Source organism: Columba livia, chromosome 1 (assembly GCF_036013475.1).
Source record: "Columba livia isolate bColLiv1 breed racing homer chromosome 1, bColLiv1.pat.W.v2, whole genome shotgun sequence".
Lineage (NCBI taxonomy): Eukaryota > Metazoa > Chordata > Aves > Columbiformes > Columbidae > Columba > Columba livia.
Window position 1 is genome coordinate 201,872,391 of NC_088602.1, and position 17,453 is coordinate 201,889,843.

The 17,453-nt window shown below is 35.6% G+C and overlaps 1 protein-coding gene across 1 annotated transcript in view; it reads right to left on the minus strand.

Annotated features, from left to right (window-relative positions):
- Positions 1-17,453, minus strand: part of SEMA3E (semaphorin 3E) — a 145,726-nt gene that overhangs the window by 64,778 nt on the left and 63,495 nt on the right. Inside the window, exon 2 of the mRNA XM_005512065.3 lies at positions 7,317-7,477. Coding sequence (XP_005512122.1) covers positions 7,317-7,477 — 161 coding nt within the window. The remainder of the gene's footprint in view (positions 1-7,316; positions 7,478-17,453) is intronic.

Genomic DNA, 17,453 nt, shown 5'->3' on the forward strand with positions numbered 1-17,453 from the left:
ACTTAGTAAAGAAAATGGTTTACAGTAAAGTTAATGCGGGTCAGCAATTAACCTCATAGGAGTAGCACCAGCTCTTCACAGTCAGTTAGTGGAAGTGAAGCCAAATTACACAAGCGAGCTTTTTTTCAGCTACTTACTGTATAAAATTTGTGCTTCTTTCCAGATGCACGATTTTTTTGGGATGAAAACAGTGTTAATCAATGACTGAGCAGACTGGAATGATTGCTTCATTTCTTGGAACTTTAAGAAGTGAAAACAAAAACATATTCACTTTGGTGATATCAAATTTGGCTGAAACCAATTAAGTATCAAAAAAATTGATGTCATCATTAAGAAATTTCTGTCAATAGTCCAATTACAAATTATTCTATCTGGAGAATATTTTAAAATTAAGTTATTCTTCTGCTTTTCTCTTTCTCTCTCTCTCTCTCTTTTTTTTTTTTTTTTTTTTTTTTCACTTGAATTAACGTAGTTTTCTTGAAATAAGTCTAACATAATAATATCTGGGATAAATTATAAGAAAAGTAAATTTCAAGGGAAGAGTGGATACATTATAAATTCTGGAGGCTTGGTGCTTAAAAGCAAGAGATCTTCTACATGTTAGTCTTGTCAGCTTCAACAGACTGTCAGTGTTTAGGTCTCAGTGCCCAAATCAGATCACCTATGTTTAGACACCATCTAAATCTTGCAAGGAACATATTTTAAACAGAATATTTGTTTTAAGTGAGGTGATCTTATAGTCACCTCTGTATGATCAGAAGTAACTCTCACCTAGTCTCTGTGTGGTCCGGGGAGGTACCTGAACTCTGCTGAATTCCTATGCGGGCACTCATCCAGTTGCCCTGCTCAGACCACTCCTGGTTCATTCAGTGCAAAACCCAGGGTCCACAGTCATTTACTTTTCTCACTGGTCAAGGATTGAATAGGCAAAAGCCTATCCTCAATGTAAAAGCCTAGAAGTTGGCAGATGTGAAATCTAGGATCTCCTGAGCCTAAAAGTTTGAAGCCACAGCTTCCACTTCCCAAAGAAATGTAGGTAGGCTAAAATGGGGGGTTTGCCCATTTCAGGTGTAGGCAGCTGTTAGGAACAGAGAAACCACAGAGGGAATAAAACACTTGGCTCTGTAACCTAATACTAAATACACTGTGTGTAGGTGTATTTGGTTACTTAGTCCCAGTGCTATTGAAAATATTTTATATGCCCATTTTCCACTTAAGACATACCAAATTAAATACATACACAGAATTAAAAGAAAAAAGCCAAAGATGTAACTCAGTGTCCCCACTTTGGAGTATCAAATAGAAGCTGCAGTATAAACAACAAGAATTTGGTCCTTAGCACAGAATTATAGAATGAATCGAAGAGTCACAGGATAGTTTTGATTGGGAGGGACCTTTAAAGATCATCTGGTCTAATACCCTTCCACAGGCAGGGTCATCTTTCACTAGATCAGGTTGCTCTAAGCCCTATGCAGCCTGACCTTTTGAGGGGCACAACTCATTACTGGTTTCTACTTGGATATTGAGCCACTGACTGCAACTCTTTCAACACAGAGAATCAGCCAATTCCTTACCATCCATCAAATCCATACCTCTCTAATTTAGAGGTAAGAATGTTGTGGAGGACCATATCAAAGGCCTTACAGAAGTCTAGGTAGATTACATCCATAGCTCTTCCCTTGCCCACTGATGCAGTCACCCCATTGTAGAAGGCCCCTAATTTAGTCAGATGTGATTTGGTGAAGTCTGTCTCTAATCATATCCCCATCTTCTATATGTTTTGATGCATCTTTGAGAAGGATCTGTTCCATGAACTAATGAGAAGCAGGGGATGTGTGCACAAACCTCTCGCAGATGAGATGGAAGGCTTTGTTCCCTGAGTGAGCTTCTGTAATCAAAAGGCTAATGTGTAACAGGAGCTACCCTCTGTCCCCATACCTACCACTGCTCTTAGGTATTTGCTTTCCAAAGTGACTCCTGAACAAATCCTTCTCCAAATGAAGTCCTGGTTCTGTGTTTGTTCACCTATATGCATCTTCTCTATTGGTATACTTATAATAGCTTATTTTAGAAAAAGATGCCTAATAGAGGAGAAAGAAAGGCAGACATCTCTGTATCTTTTCCTCAGGCTGTGTAGAGAGGTAGGAATCTATCTTAGATTCTCACAGCAAACTGCTCGCCTCTAAGGCAAGTCCATGACAGCTGCCTGAAGTAGATAGGCCTGAATTCCGACTTTAGTAATGCATGAGTCTTTTGAAGAAGCTTTTCTATCCAGAAATTATTTTTTGAGGCTCATAACTCTTAAAAGCTTATAAGTCTCAAAATAAATTAGCATTAAGATTTTAATTTCCTCAAAAATATTTTAGACTAAAAAAATCTGCATATCAGATTTTGCTATCCTATCCTATCCCATCATATTGCATATCATATGGCATATCCTCTAAACAGTAGTCAAAAATGTCTGTAGTAAATAAAATGTTCTGCAGAACATAAAGAAATATTTTATTGTTTTTTAATCTTGAGCTCATCATGAGGATTTTTTAGCACAGTTAAAACAGCTGAGGAAAAGCTCCTTGGTCTGTTATGATTATTTTCAAAGAAAGCCATAGTAAGTGGCTCATGGCAGTGATACTTTAATAAGGTGTGCTTACTGTACTTAATTATATTTGTGTAATTATTGCTGTTTTACTTAACTAACACAACATAGGTTGTGTTTGCACTGCATGGAAATCCAGATATTAATCAGCTGTGGTGGTAGCCTTTAGCCTGCCACATATTATTTTTCCTGATGTTTATGCTTTAGAGTTATGACAACTACCAGCTTTAACTTTGAATTGATTCTTTGCCAGCAATTCAATCTTATAGCAAACTGTCAATAACTATTGTTGGGAATTTTTTCTGCACACCTAGACTGGAATAGCCACCCTAACATACATTTCACTGGGCTGCAGGTTTGACATAATTATTAGCTTGGACATAATTTTTCAAACCTTTTCACTCCTGCAGATTACTGTGAAGTAAATGTTTAAATTGTTTGTTTAGTGATATTTTCTCATCTTGCATTATCATGCTATCATCCTTGAGAGCTGGATGATGTAAATTTAACACTGTCTTTAAATGACAGGGGAAAACTACTTTTAAATATACTTCTCATGGGAAAAAATGAATTATAAGACAGTACAGACAACAGCTACTGAGCAAATTCAGATAGGGGGAAAACTTTAATTGGAGATGGAATGCTAATTAGTGTCTCCAAACAGCTTCCTTATTCAGTCACTAGCCTCAAAAAACAAGATGGCATGTCTAATGAAAACTAATTTCAGGAAATTTTATGAACTTTATAGCACTTCAGGCCAAAATAGACTACTGTGTGAGCTAGTCTGAACTCAAGTATATGACAAGAACAATTAAGCCATTCAACTATCCCAACCCTGTTTAAGTCAATAAAGAGTGCTTAATTAACACATAACTTGTGTTGGGCTGAAGCACAAATTCTGTGAAGTATCTGATTATGATTAGTTATTATACGTATGTTATTAACAAATACATAGCCACCTTGTCTCTTGGAAGGTAATTCCCATGGATAATCGAACTCTCTGCTAAACCGTGTGCTTCTTGTTTCAGTTCGAATATATCCACAGTACTCAAAGGAGACTTAAGCAAACCCTTTTCTTGCAGACTTGTGTTGAGCCAATTCTGGAGTGGAGATAGAGTTAGCTTCACTAGAGGCAGGATATATTATGAGGGCTCTGTATTTTATTGCAACAGAGGTGTAAATCCTAATCTGGAGCTATCTCATACTAGATCAGAAACAGCAGATTGAAATCTACCTGCACAAGCCTATTTACAGAAGTAGAAAGGCTTCGCTGAAGAGAAAGACCTTCATAAGCCCTTTGAAGAAGCAGCTAGGAAGAAAAAGTATCTATAAGGAGTTTGTGGACAAGAGAAGAAAAGTAGAAACAAAGGTCATCCTTCTTTATGAGCTGTTAGACCAGTGGTGATGAACTACCGGCATAGATTCAAGTTTGCTGTCAACAAAGATCTGCTCTGGCAACAATTACAACAAACTGAAATGCTTTTTAAAACAAATTTGGCACCAGATATCAATGAAAGTTCTCTCTCAGTGTGTTATATCATTACAAACCTTAAAGACTTTGGATCAAATCCCAAATATGTATTAATACAAAGTTTGATTCTGAAGATGGTGTCAAAAGGAATGAGATCTTAGGGAAAGCAAAGGTCACATGGAGTGTACCTCCGAAGCTTCACCTTTACACAAGGTTTCAAGTGCTTCTGTGTTTTAATGCTCTGTAAATATTGATATCCACATTTTATATTCTCCCTCATTCTTGCTGTTGATAGTGTTAGGGCATTCTTCTTGTAGAAACCAAGGCACATGAGCAACTTTGTTTCAAAACCTTATGGTAATCTATGTTAAATACTCTAAGCAAGAAAATTTTTGTGTATGTTATATGAAAGGAGTGACATAAAGAGTACCAAAAAAAAATTGCAAAGTAGGCACATGAAATATAATTTGACTAATGGAGCAGTGAGACTCTGTCAAAGAAGACATGGAGGGTCTATGCCACAGTTGCAAGCTCAACCCAAATTTTTGGACTCCCTGACCAATGCAAGAATGACATCAGTAGTTTTCTTCCCCAAAAGATTTTTCCTGTCTTGTGTGTATCCTTTCTTTACTGAATATGAAAGGTGGTCAGGATAATATATGCTTAGTGTGACATTGGTAGATATATGCACAAATAGATAATAGCTTAGGTGAAAAAAGCTATAATCTACCCACAGAGTGTTGCTTTCTATTTGAAAGATTAAGTGAACTGAACCTTAAGAAAAGATGTAGTCTATTAAATGGAAATTTACAGGATGCATACCTCATATGCATCACAAGTTGAATTTTTTTGGAAATGCTGGATTACTTTGGCAGTCAATACGTCTCAGTGCAAAAGCATTTTATATCCATTCAGCATGTTGTTGTTTTTCTTTAGGGGTCTTCTAATATACTTGTTATAACCGAATTACTATGTCATTTTACAGCAGAAGACATACATCTCTGATTGGAAATGGGTTTTACTTTGGTTTTTAGAGAGCATATTCATATTCCAAAGCATGGAAAAGAGGATGGCAATGAATTAAAACACATAAACTGTTTTCTAGAACACAGAGGCTGAAAAAGATCTATGCAAATCTGCCCCAAACCTACCAACTTTATGAAACATTTCTTTTGCAGCTAGTGACTCATACTGATTACCAGAGAGAGAATAAAACTCAGGAACTTGCCTCCACTCTTGCATTATAACTGGTTTAGTTTAATTTATCTAAATTCTTCAGTCTGAATGAAAAGGTCAAAGGCTAATCAATACGCAGTCAAAGGCAGCTTAATGAAGAACTTTGGTAATAATGAATAAACCAGTCTCTAAATTCCAGGAACTTCCCTCAATGTATCTCAGTAATTAAGCTTCCATACAAAAGAAATCTTTCATTGCACACTTTTGCTGGTAGTGCTGTAAGACAATCATGTTTTCCCTGGTTGTCACTGAATGAGATCAGCACTAACACTAGGAAAAGAGAAAAGGATCATCACGGTTGCATTCAAGGGAGCTAAGTCACAGTGAGGTCATGTTTCTAAACATGCTAGGTCAAGCCCCATTTATTCCAGTTTCTCATCTTTTGCACATCATAAAAGTAGGCAAGTGGGAAAGAAGAGCTTCCATTAATTTGTCATACTCTGTACACAGGTCTCAAGACAGAGAGTATGGTTTCAGAGGAAATGACTGCTCTTCCATCTAAAAACAAGGAGAGCAACGACCTTCAAGAATGTGCCCTGATGGAACAATGGTGGTTGGACAGAAACATAAAGTGGTCTACCCTGTCATCTTTCCTCACACAGATTTACTGCCAAATGGGGAAGAAGAGAGGAGGAAAAAAGCTCATTTTATAGAAAAAACCTGCTTCCTGAATGTTTTCATATCCCTGAGCTCTACTGTCTTGTCACAGGATATTAATAATTTTTATCAAATAGAAAAGGAGTTAACTCATGTCTCACTGTGGAGGAGCAAACTCAGTACATAACATTGCTCTCTGAGGAGTTAAAAAATTATATATATATTTTTAATGTAGATAAATTCTCATATGGCCTCCCTGAGTATATCCATTTCCCCATATCTAGAATTGTCTTTCCAAAAATGTTTATAAAAAGGACAAAGCATAACATATCTGTTCACAGCAGAGGAACATGCTAATTGCACTTTGAGATAAGAAAGGTTGCTTATGGTAAAGTTTTCCTGAGTGTAGGCATGAGAATAGTGGTATTCACTTAAAACAAGGGAGCAGATTAAAAAAAGAATTTAAAACATCAGTGGTCAGTGCAGTATAGAAATCAACAAAAAAATATATTTCTCCAGAGTGGCTTTATTTACTCACTTTTTCATTTATTTATTAATTTGAGAATTAATTAGAATGTATTAAAATACCTTGGGGAATTTTCAAAAAGTAGATAAGGAAAACACTGGAATATTTCAAGACATCATTTAGCCACAGTCAAGATGGTTGAGGTAGGAACAATGCTCCTATCAGCTTCCTTTGCCACCACATGCTTCCAATCCCAGCTGCCAAGGGCAGAAGTAAGTAAGGAAGCCAAATCTCACACCAGCTCAAACTCCAGCCTCTCCGCTTCAGTTGCCAGTTTGCCAATCAGTTGTGGTTTCTATGACATTCCAAGCTCTCTGGTAGGATTATGACTTAAACCACCTTTCTCCCACAAACCACTGAGTAGACTTCAAATGGTAATTTCAGTCACTACTTAATAGCATCTCTGGCTCAAAGTCAATGCAACATCCAGTTTCTAAAGAGGGCTAAAAATTAGCTGCATGGATTATGCTGCTATTGAGTACTTCTTACCAATTATGTGCTAAAATCTTTATATTTTTTTAATTTTTTTTTCTGTTTCTGTGACAAAGTCCCCCATAAATACCAGGGAGAAATTATTCCTTTATAATATCATGGAAATACAGAAATCAAATATGCACTAAATGTGAGAAGGTCTCAAGATCTGTAAACATTCTAAAAAACAGTGAAAAACATATGTCCCCCAGATTTGTCTTTCTAGAGTGACCCTTACAGGTTACTACTGGGAAAAAAATGGTAATTAGCATATTTTTCTTAAATGCAAACGTGACCTTAAAATTCATGCACAAAACATCTACAAAAACTCAATTATCTCATTTCCTGTCATGCAAACTGATATTCTGTGCTACACGTTATGACACAGACTGACTAATACATATGGCTTTTTACTCCACCTCTCGATAGTTGTCGCTGATTCGATCCAAACTGAGGGAATACAAGAGGTCTCTTCCTCCAATGAACAGTCGCTCTTGATACTCATCCAGCAGCATAATATGAAGACCAAGATATCCAAATGGGCTATGAAAGACTGACGTCCTGTTTAAATCCCAGAGCTCTGAAACACAATCAGAGTGTGCATGATAAATACCAAACAGCTTAGCTTTCATGGCTTCATTTTCATATCCTCCTACGGAACTAGACAACAAGTTGTGGGACATTAAAATGCTAATCATATATTTTTTGGGTAAAAAAGAGATATGAAACACCTGGGAACAATTTTCAAAATAAGCCAGCTTTCCAGGAGTTTTGTGTGTGAATCTTTATACAATAATCTTTGTGCCCAATATTTGGGGAGGGGGGAAATAGGTTTTCTCTTTAACATTTTCTGAAAAGGAGAAAACACTGCTTATAACATTAAGTGCAAATAGAAAAAAAAAAAAAAAAAAAAGAATGAACTGTTGGAAATTGAAAAAATTCCTGCAAGTTTTCTCCTTGTCTTTCCCTTAGGCATGTCAAACTGCAGGTTTTTACTGTACATACTACACTGTTCTGGTTTTGAATTTTGAGGGGGCTGGGGTTGCTTGTTTTAAGCCCAGCACTCTCTCCACTCAGTTCACTGAAAATATTGCCTCTAAATTCACTTAGAACAGCATGAAGTCTCTAAAATGCATATTCACAATTTTCCAAGTGATTACCGATTTTGTCAAGAAATACAGTGACTAGATAAGGAAAGTGAGGCTTAGCTGCACATGATCCAGGCTAAAGTCATTTCCACAGAGAAAGAGAAATTCATCCTGGGTAATGTTGCAGAAACTTGGAATCAAGCCTCAGGAAGCAAGGAAGAGTCAAGCACAGGGGTCTTTCTGCACTCTCGAGCAGATGGTGCAGAGTGCAGCCTGGCTTGCAGCAGGCCTGAGAGGCTGAAAATCATTTTGCTGTCAGGAAGAATCAAAAGAAGTCATTACAGAGAGTACCTTAGGACTGCCTCCAAAACAGCGGAGCTGGGACGGGGGGACAACAACTATGTTTCTATGTCTATATTGTGGTGATTTTTTTCATTTTGAAGAAATAAAAATCACACTTGGTAAAAGCTATTAAATTCCTTTTAGCTTATCCTCACAACTATCACTAAACATAACTTTTCCAATTGTGTGGATGTGGCCAGCATCTGATGTTGGGAGAAGTGGGGTTCTCCAAGAGCTAGCAAAGACGACAAATATGCCCTCATCCAGTTTGGGGTGGAGGCTCCAGCTTTTGTGCCACACCAGCAGCTATGTTAGTTCATCCATGCAGCACCTTGTCAGCCACCTAGAGGCCACGGCTCATCTTCTGCAAGGGGACTGGTCCTACATGCCAGAGAAGGTCCTTGCACAAGTCTGCTACATCCACAAAAAGATTTAGCATGAGCAATTTTCCTCATGAGATACCCTATTTATATCCTAAAGTATAGAAAACACAAAAAATATTTTGAGAGAAGGTAAGAAATTTAGCATTCAATGAGGATATTAATTTAATCCAACAAATTGCCACAATTTCATTTTAAATTATTATTTATATTGTTTGTGTGATGACAAGGAAATGTAATAATAGGATAAATGTGTTTTGTTCCAGTTTTGACTTGGTTTGATTCAAATCAACAGAAGCTGAGAGCAGCTAGTCTCTGGAAGCTGTTTCTCTAGATGATAAAATTTCTATTAAAGAAGTTATACTAGAAATTCAGTCTCACAACCGATTTTTTTCCTGAGCTATATTCATAAAGAACCTATTGATTAACTAGCTGTGGAGAATAATGTTATTATCTAGGCTTTCCATAATTTTCTTTTTTTCTCTGTAGAGGTCAAAACACTTTGTACCTCGGTATGATTTGCCTCATTTAACAATGGGAAAACTAAGTCACTGAGAGGAGCATCATGATGACCAGAACAAGAGCCATTTGTCTAAGCTTTGCATACTGACCAGTGAACATATACCCATTATTTGACAGTGATACATTCAGCACACAACTATAACACATAGCAATGTGGAAATGGTGCTTTCAAAGCAAGCTTCTTGTCAAGAAAATGCCTTAGACTGCTATTTCAGAAGAAATTACTTGATTGTGTTCAGATTAAAAACGGAATGAAAGCAGAACTAGAAATATTCTTTTGGTCCTAAATAAAGCCACTCTTTATTTGCAAAAATACAGAACATCCAATATGTTTTATATTTGAGTCAGTCTTGGAGTTAAAAAAATTGCATTTTAAATTATAGTTACATGCAAGGCACAAAAGGATACTGTGGTATCTTTCCCTGATTTATCTCTATGTTGTCCTGAAGGCAAATTTTTCACAAATGAGACAGTATTTCTTTACATAGATCAGAGATATCACTCACATGATCTCAATGAGAACACAAGGCACAACAAACAGTCCTCTACCTGATCTTGTACACTGCTAACTACTCATTTAAGACTCTGTCCTGCCAGGTACACTTACAACTCTCATTGTCTTAAATGAAAGTTGAGAATATAAAACATTTTTCAAGATGAAACTTGTAAAAAAGAGATATTTCTAGGACTACCTCCAGCAAAGCCATACAGGCATATTTTTGCTGTAGGTGTAGGTGCTGTAGGTGTAGAGACAAGCACAGAAGCAAACCTGACATCTGGAATGACTGGAAAACACCAAGCAGTGAAACATGAGGAGAAATTTTGTAACTGAAACACAAATGTACTAATACGATGTAGTTTCTTTGAAAGGCAGTAGGATTCCTGGACATTGTAGGATATCTGTTTTATTAGGATAGGGCAGGCAAAAAGAATACAGCACCTTCATCAGGAAAATGTGTGGGACATCTGAGAGTCTAAAATGGCACTAGATGCCTGCCATTTCTAGGCAAATGAATCTCACCACCATCTGTCTTGATGTAAATGACCCAGGTGTTCAAGCAGCAGAACTTCATTCATGTAGTGCTATGTCCATTCAGCAAAGATGGTTGGTTTTGATATAGTACTACATGAATTCAGCTATTCCAGACTTGAGCTGCTGCAGCCACAGGTTGCAGAGCCTTCACACCCATTTAGTGAATTGTTAGTTGATGGGTCATTGCTCTTTGCAGCATTCAGGTACCCCCAGCTATTGAAATCAAGGCACAACTGGGAGTGAGATACTTAAATTCAAAGCTTAAAGCAACTCTCACAAAATCTACCTTTAGTTACCTTGAAGAAGGTCATGTTTGCAAGGGTTACTTTGTGACTCTAGACTCCTCGAGGCGTCAAAAAGTTGTTTTCCTGGTCATGACAACACCCTTAATTTGAAAAATTCAGTTTCTAGATCATACCTGAACTTGATCATAACCAAAGAAAGAGGTTGTCTTCTACCAGTACTAGGATTTAATGGCTACATTTGTGCTGAGCATATCTAACACACAAGATCAGGTGCAACTGCAATCTTGAGAACCTGGTCAGAGAAAATTTAGTTCTGCCTAATGTATTTAAAATATTCTAGTGGCTAAATCGGTCACCTGAGAAACAGCAGACATGAGTTCAATTTCCTTTTCTAAATGGATTGAAACCCAGATCTTTATCTTTCCATAAAGAGGTCTAATCAAAAGCTATTATCTACTGGATTGGTGGGCAAGGATGGATCTTTTTCCATTTCCTGATGAAACTGTGCAAAAAAATTTTCAGGCTTCAGAAGAGCAAACAAGCAGCAGCATGACTCTAATTTACTAGTTAAGTTGTTTTTCTGGTAAAGAAGTTGTGTCTGTAGCGCACAAAATAGTCTGTACATTTTTTTGGGGGGAGTGGGGTTGGGTAAACTAAATAAACTGTTCTAGCATGTGGACTAGAAACATTCTGCTCTTCTCTCACATGGGAATGGCTAAAGATGTCAGCTTTTTATTGAGTTTCTCTAGATCTCTGTGACAAAAAGCCCTTCCTTTATAAAGATCTTGTGTAAAGAAGTAAAAAGCAAGAGAAAAAGAGGATGAATTGTTCAGGTAGTGTATGTTGTTACTGCCTAACACAGGACAAAAGAGAAGAGACCATTCCTACTCCTATCTTTTGGTAAAAACAGAGGTTCAAGTTGCCTCAGTGTACTAATCCTCAAATTTGAAAAAATGTTATTTATTCTTGTACTATAGTGTTTTGCCATTTTAATCTAAAAGCTCAACACTATAACTAAAACTGCATCGTAACAGTAAAAACAATATTTTACTCAAGAAAGAAAGGACTGCTTCAATATTTACATATTAAAACAAGTTTGGGATGCTAGGCTACATTTTGTAAGAGAAAAAAATCTTATTTCTTGTTGCTATAAATGTTGGGAACAAACCTGAAGGTTTATTCTATGTCTGCCAGAGCTTACTGGTGAATATTCGGACTGATCTTCCTTACCACACTTTCTCTTAAATCTACTTTGGTGAACATACTCATATTAAATCCTCTTTGACAAGATGAATTCTGTTAGCTATTTGTCAAGCAATGTTAATTATATTCATAATAGCTTCAACTTCTTGAATGATTTAATGATCAATATTTAGTTATTTCTAACTTCTAAGACTGTGTTAAAGCAACAATTTCTTCTATTATAAAAAAAAAAAGTCACAATTTTAATATCCTATTTTGATTTTTTTAATATAAATGCTTGATAACTAAAATATGCTTGGTACATTAAATTCAAAAACCTCATTGTTGCTCCACAGCAACAGGAGTATAGCAAGTTCTCCTGTATAACATGTTCTCAGAAATTAAGCATGTGTTGAGTAAGATATAACTTTCAACTTTGAATATAGACAAATATCACTACAGATGTTTTTTGGTTTTTGTTTTGTTTTGTTTTCTCAAGGAGTGAAAAAGCTGCTGTTGCTCTGCTTTGTTTTTCATAGCATTACGTCACCACAACTGCGCAAATCTATTGCTTTTGCCCTTTTTTGCCCTCATAAAAATCTTTGGTTCCCCTTTTAAATTCTGCAGAAGTATAGCCTCACCTCCCACACTACTTCATTTTACAGAACATTCTTCTGGCAAAGATGTTTTCCAGATGCAATCACTGACAAATGAGTCTGGCACTCTGAACATTTTGAGTACATAAGGTGGACATCTCAGTGCTGCTTTACAGGAAGGGCTAATGACTGGGGTTGCCTTCTGTTCTCATCTATAATGTAAAAGGCTAGAGATATAAAATCTAGGTAATGTTAACACCTGAATGACGTTTTTTGTTTCCAATTTTCAGCATAGTCTTGAAATACACATATTAGAGTGGAATAAGTTTTACAAGAATTTGGTGAGGCTTCTGTAATTTAGGTAATTCAGCTTTTTGTTATATAACTGAGAAGTGATAACCAAAATCTGCTTATATGTGACAAGAGAGACAGAAACAAGAAGGAGGAAAAACAAAAAGGAGACCTAGGAGACTCCCTGAAATATCCGTGACAGTCTATGAACTACAGTTTAATAGTAAGATCAGGCAATGCAACTATCTTTCAGTTTTAAAGCACCAGTACTTTCAGGTATATTTTTATTCAAGAGTACTCTAAAGAGTCATCCATCAGAAAGACAAAAATATAATCTTACAAGTGGTTGGATCTTTCTAACAAGGTTAAGACCTCTAACTGGCAATATTCCATATGAAATTGTTAACAGCAGTCAGAAGTTTTCTTCCCTAAGAAAAAAAAAGAAACAAACCAAAAGTCCCCCACGCACACACAAATTATGCTGCTGAATATGAGGTAATGCATTAACAATTTTTACTTTCCTGTGCTCACAGTCATCAGTCACCTATATTGCTGCAACAATAATTATAGAGTTGTGATAGTGATTGATAGGTAGTGGAAGGATACACTAACTCAGGTGAACCAGCAAGCAACAGAACCGACTGAGCAATGGAAAACAGGACAGTGTAAATTGGCCAGAGATAGCTGAAGTCAATAGTGCTGCATGAAATTTGCTAGAAAAACCTGAGCCAAGAACTTTAAAGGCAGAATTAATCAGAAATAGCAAACTCCCAAAAAAAAATCTTGGTGGTAGTAGTGCTAAAAGTTACCACTATACTTTTAAAACACAGCTCTCGAGAGGTTTTAGTATCTTATTTGGGGAACGTGAATCAGTAGGAGATAAACTTGAAAGGCTGTGAGGGATACTGAAGTCTGAACTTTCACTGCTTGAGGTTATGTCTGTGCGGCTGCCAGGCAGATGCCTCAGAAACTTGGCAGGGTAGGAGACAGAAAGCAAAGTCTGGTAATAACAAGCAAAACCCCATTAGTCCATAACTATTCTCACATGGTTCAACCTCTGCTCTTAACAGCAGGTGAGTTTGGCTATCTAGCTATATTTGGAGAATCTAATTGGCTTCATGAAGTGAGTTGGTGCAGCAAAATCCATAAATAATTTTGTTTCTTTGGTGCTCTTCCTCTGAATGTGTTGGATCTAGTGCTGAAGCTTAAATTACAGTGAAAACTTCAAACAAAGAACTTTCCCTGTGAGTTTGTTTAAATTACAGAGGCAAAAGTTTCTGAAATTAAAAGGTATGGTTTGGGGAGGCAAGAATATTTTCAATCTGTGTGCAATACAAAACTCCCCTCTCTTTTTTTTCTAAGAATATTGGAAAAACCTATAACTGGAACATGTAATAAATCATAGGGTATATTTTTGTTTCCTCTAATTCTGCTAATCTTATAGCAGAAGAATTTCAGTGGAACTTGAAAGATTTTAACACAGTTAATCATGTTAGCTCATGTCCTAATTCTTAATATTACAATATCAAATTATTATATGTCACATGTATACTTTAACATCTAACAAGTTTTTCTTCCCTTTTGGCAAAATAACATACTGCGTTAATCCCACTGTAACTGATCTGGCTTTAGTTACTAAACAACAGAAATATAATCATGACAAATCTACCAGGGCTTGAAGTACTGATATGCTACATACTACTAAAAAATCAAAGTATATACTTACGCAATATTTCATAATGTTTCTAGTTTTTGCTGGAAACTTCTACAGTGTACACTAAATTAAAAACCACACATAATCACAATACTAGCTGGGTTTACTGCAATTTTAACATGAATTTCTATGAGCAAATATCAGTCCAATAAAAAAATATGATATTCAGTTTAATGTTACTAATTCTGAAAAAGAAATTCCATGCAGTGTAATAAAAATCTGTTTTGTTTTGTTTTTTAATCTAATAAAACCTACATAGTAGTAATGACAAATTTACAGACTGTATTAGAATAAAACTTAATTGTAAATCAGCTGAAAACATTTACAGTACCTGCTTAACAGTGGTGTATGTTGAATGCTCTTTATATTCTGACAGTAATATATGTGACCCTACCACTTTCTGGATCTCATCGTTGATTTTCATTACAGCCATAGTAAGCTACTATGGCTTCTGATATAAGGCCTAATCCAGAGCTCATCTGCCATTTTTCCCAGTTAAGTTCATTAACTTTGAGCTAGGTAATTACACTAATATACATTAAATAGATGTGAAACAGTATATGAATAATAGATATTCTCTTGTATTTTATCTGAACCTAAGAAACAACAAAGAGGGAATCGACTCAGAATGAGAAGAAACCTTCATAATTCCACTATTAAGATTTTATTAAAAGGATAATTCCTTTCATGCATCCACAACATGTTTTTAATGATAACAGTTAATATTTAATAATATTAATTCAGTCAACATTTATTTTTGAAGATTTATGTTAAGCTTACTATAGTGATTCTATATCTATTTCCAGTTAGCTGGATATGGCTTCACAAGTGATGTGCCATCTATTTTTTTGATTAATTTTGGAGTTTGATAGCAAATTTTGGCATGCATTCAAACAAATCTTCTATGGTCAAGTTGACATACTTCTTATACCAGGGTCTCTATTATCAAAAAACTATTATTTAGCTTTCCAGTGTGATTTTTATCAGAAAAAGGTACACACATCCCTCAATTGTTCTCTGACAATGCAGCTCAAAATTGGGGTTGTGATACAAAATATTAAACCATATTCATTGCTTATGCAAAACGGCATAGTACCATTGCTGTTACAAGTTCCCAGGTCTCTGTCAAAGATAGTGTAGATGTTTACTCATATGAGCAATATTACACCAGTATAATGTGGCTGCCTAAAATTCTCTAGTGTCTTCAAATCCCAATGACCCTTATGTCTTTAATAAAGCATTTTGGGTAGATGGTAAGTGATAATGTTGTGTACAATAAAAAATATTTATTAATGTTGGATTTTTTTCTAAATGTGCAATACATGATAGCAAGTTTCAGAAATGTGATTGTCTATGAAAACATTCCATCAGAAATATAAATTAGAAATTTTTAATATGAAATTATTCCAGTCTAAGGATGACACAAGCATCCACGAAATACTCTTTGAGCAAATTATCCACTTCATCCTATGTACCTCTTAGGAAGCAAGAATACAAATAAATGTCCTCTTTAAATTATACTCCTAGAAGATGTTTCAAATTATGTTTAATACCTTAATAGTGTTAACAAGTGAAAGAACTGATTTATAAAACTCTTGAGTTTTAGAAGATACATGTGGTTCAAATAATCACAGCCATCTCCTGATGAAACACAGACAATCCAGTCTCTTGAGGACTTGATTTATTAAGGTGTACCACTCACTACATGCTTATTACCACACCAGTCTGGGAGGGATAGAATTCTTCCTACAGAGAGATCCAGTGTTTTGACAGAAAGAGAATCTGGTGCTTTCATTTAAAATGAAGATGCCAAAAGTCAGGGTTTTATGCTGTTCAAAATGACTATTAAATTTAATTTCCTTTCAAAAAGATGGATAAAATTGAGCTATCCCATGTGATTTTCAGGGGCATATGCTCTTAGGATGGCATGTGATCGACAGTATACGTAAGGCTATCTGGAATCATCAACATGATAAAAAACAGAAAGAAGGAGAAAGGAAGCATTGCAAGAAAAGCAAAAAGCAGAGGGAAAATTGAGATGGAAATAACCAAAAATATGAAAGAAAACCTTCAAGATATTGTTTTTTGCCAAATCAATTACAGCAGATGCAGAGTTTGAGATAATATTCCATGCATAAGTTTAGAAAGATTTGCTACAACTCACACACTGAATAAAAGCACAGCACAGAGCAGTGAATGGAAATGATTACATAGTTACCTCAAAGTCTGTTCTTTTTAATTGAACAGAAAAGCTTCTCTGGAAATATTTAATTCACAGGAAGGAGACAATATTCAGCTGCTAAACCTCAGTGTCTTCAGAAGACCTACCTAGTTTGAGTTAACTAGCACTAACGTATACATGATTTGTCCTGCTTTTTCTGATATATCCCAAATGCTTCTAAATATTAATGAAAACTGAATGCACTAAAGGTCTGTTTTTGTGACTTTATTTTAATTATGTTATCTTTTTATTATGAGACAGATTTTTTTCAAAGTCAGGTGTCTGGTTTAAGATATTTATCCAGCTGACTTTTTTTGTCAGAACAAGAGAAAGAGTGATTCCCAAATTGGATTTTAAAATTCCTTTATAAAATAATCTAAACACACATAATCTAAAATTAGTAATTTCTGTACTCCAGTTTTTAAGGATTCTACTAAGTTTTAGAGACAAGGTTAAATATAAATGAATTCCACCCCAAAATGTATTCTATACATCAGCTAAGGCTGTACTTTGTCAATGTTTGCAATTTTAAACACTGCAATGAAGGGCAATTCACAGAAATAACTGTCTTTAAGAACCTTTGTTGTCTCTACTTCTTCTCCCCCAGTATGCCTAATTATCTGTAAAACGATGGTTAGATTAAATGACTTGGAAGAAAGAGACAGGGAAAAACTTTACTTGAATAACTTGAGACTTATTTGAAACCTTTCAGAATCAATAACACTTTGCAAATATTAACAGTATAAACCAAAGACAAGCTTCTGCCATTTGACTTTGAGCCAGTAGAACTAACCAGATTGATTTCAAGTAGTGTAACCCGAGAATAAAAGTCAATATGAGGCAGCTATTAATGGTCACATAACTATTATGAATTGTACTAGGAGCCACTGCATATTTTCGCATATTATCCTTAAACCTTCACGGAAAAGTACTCCCATCCTC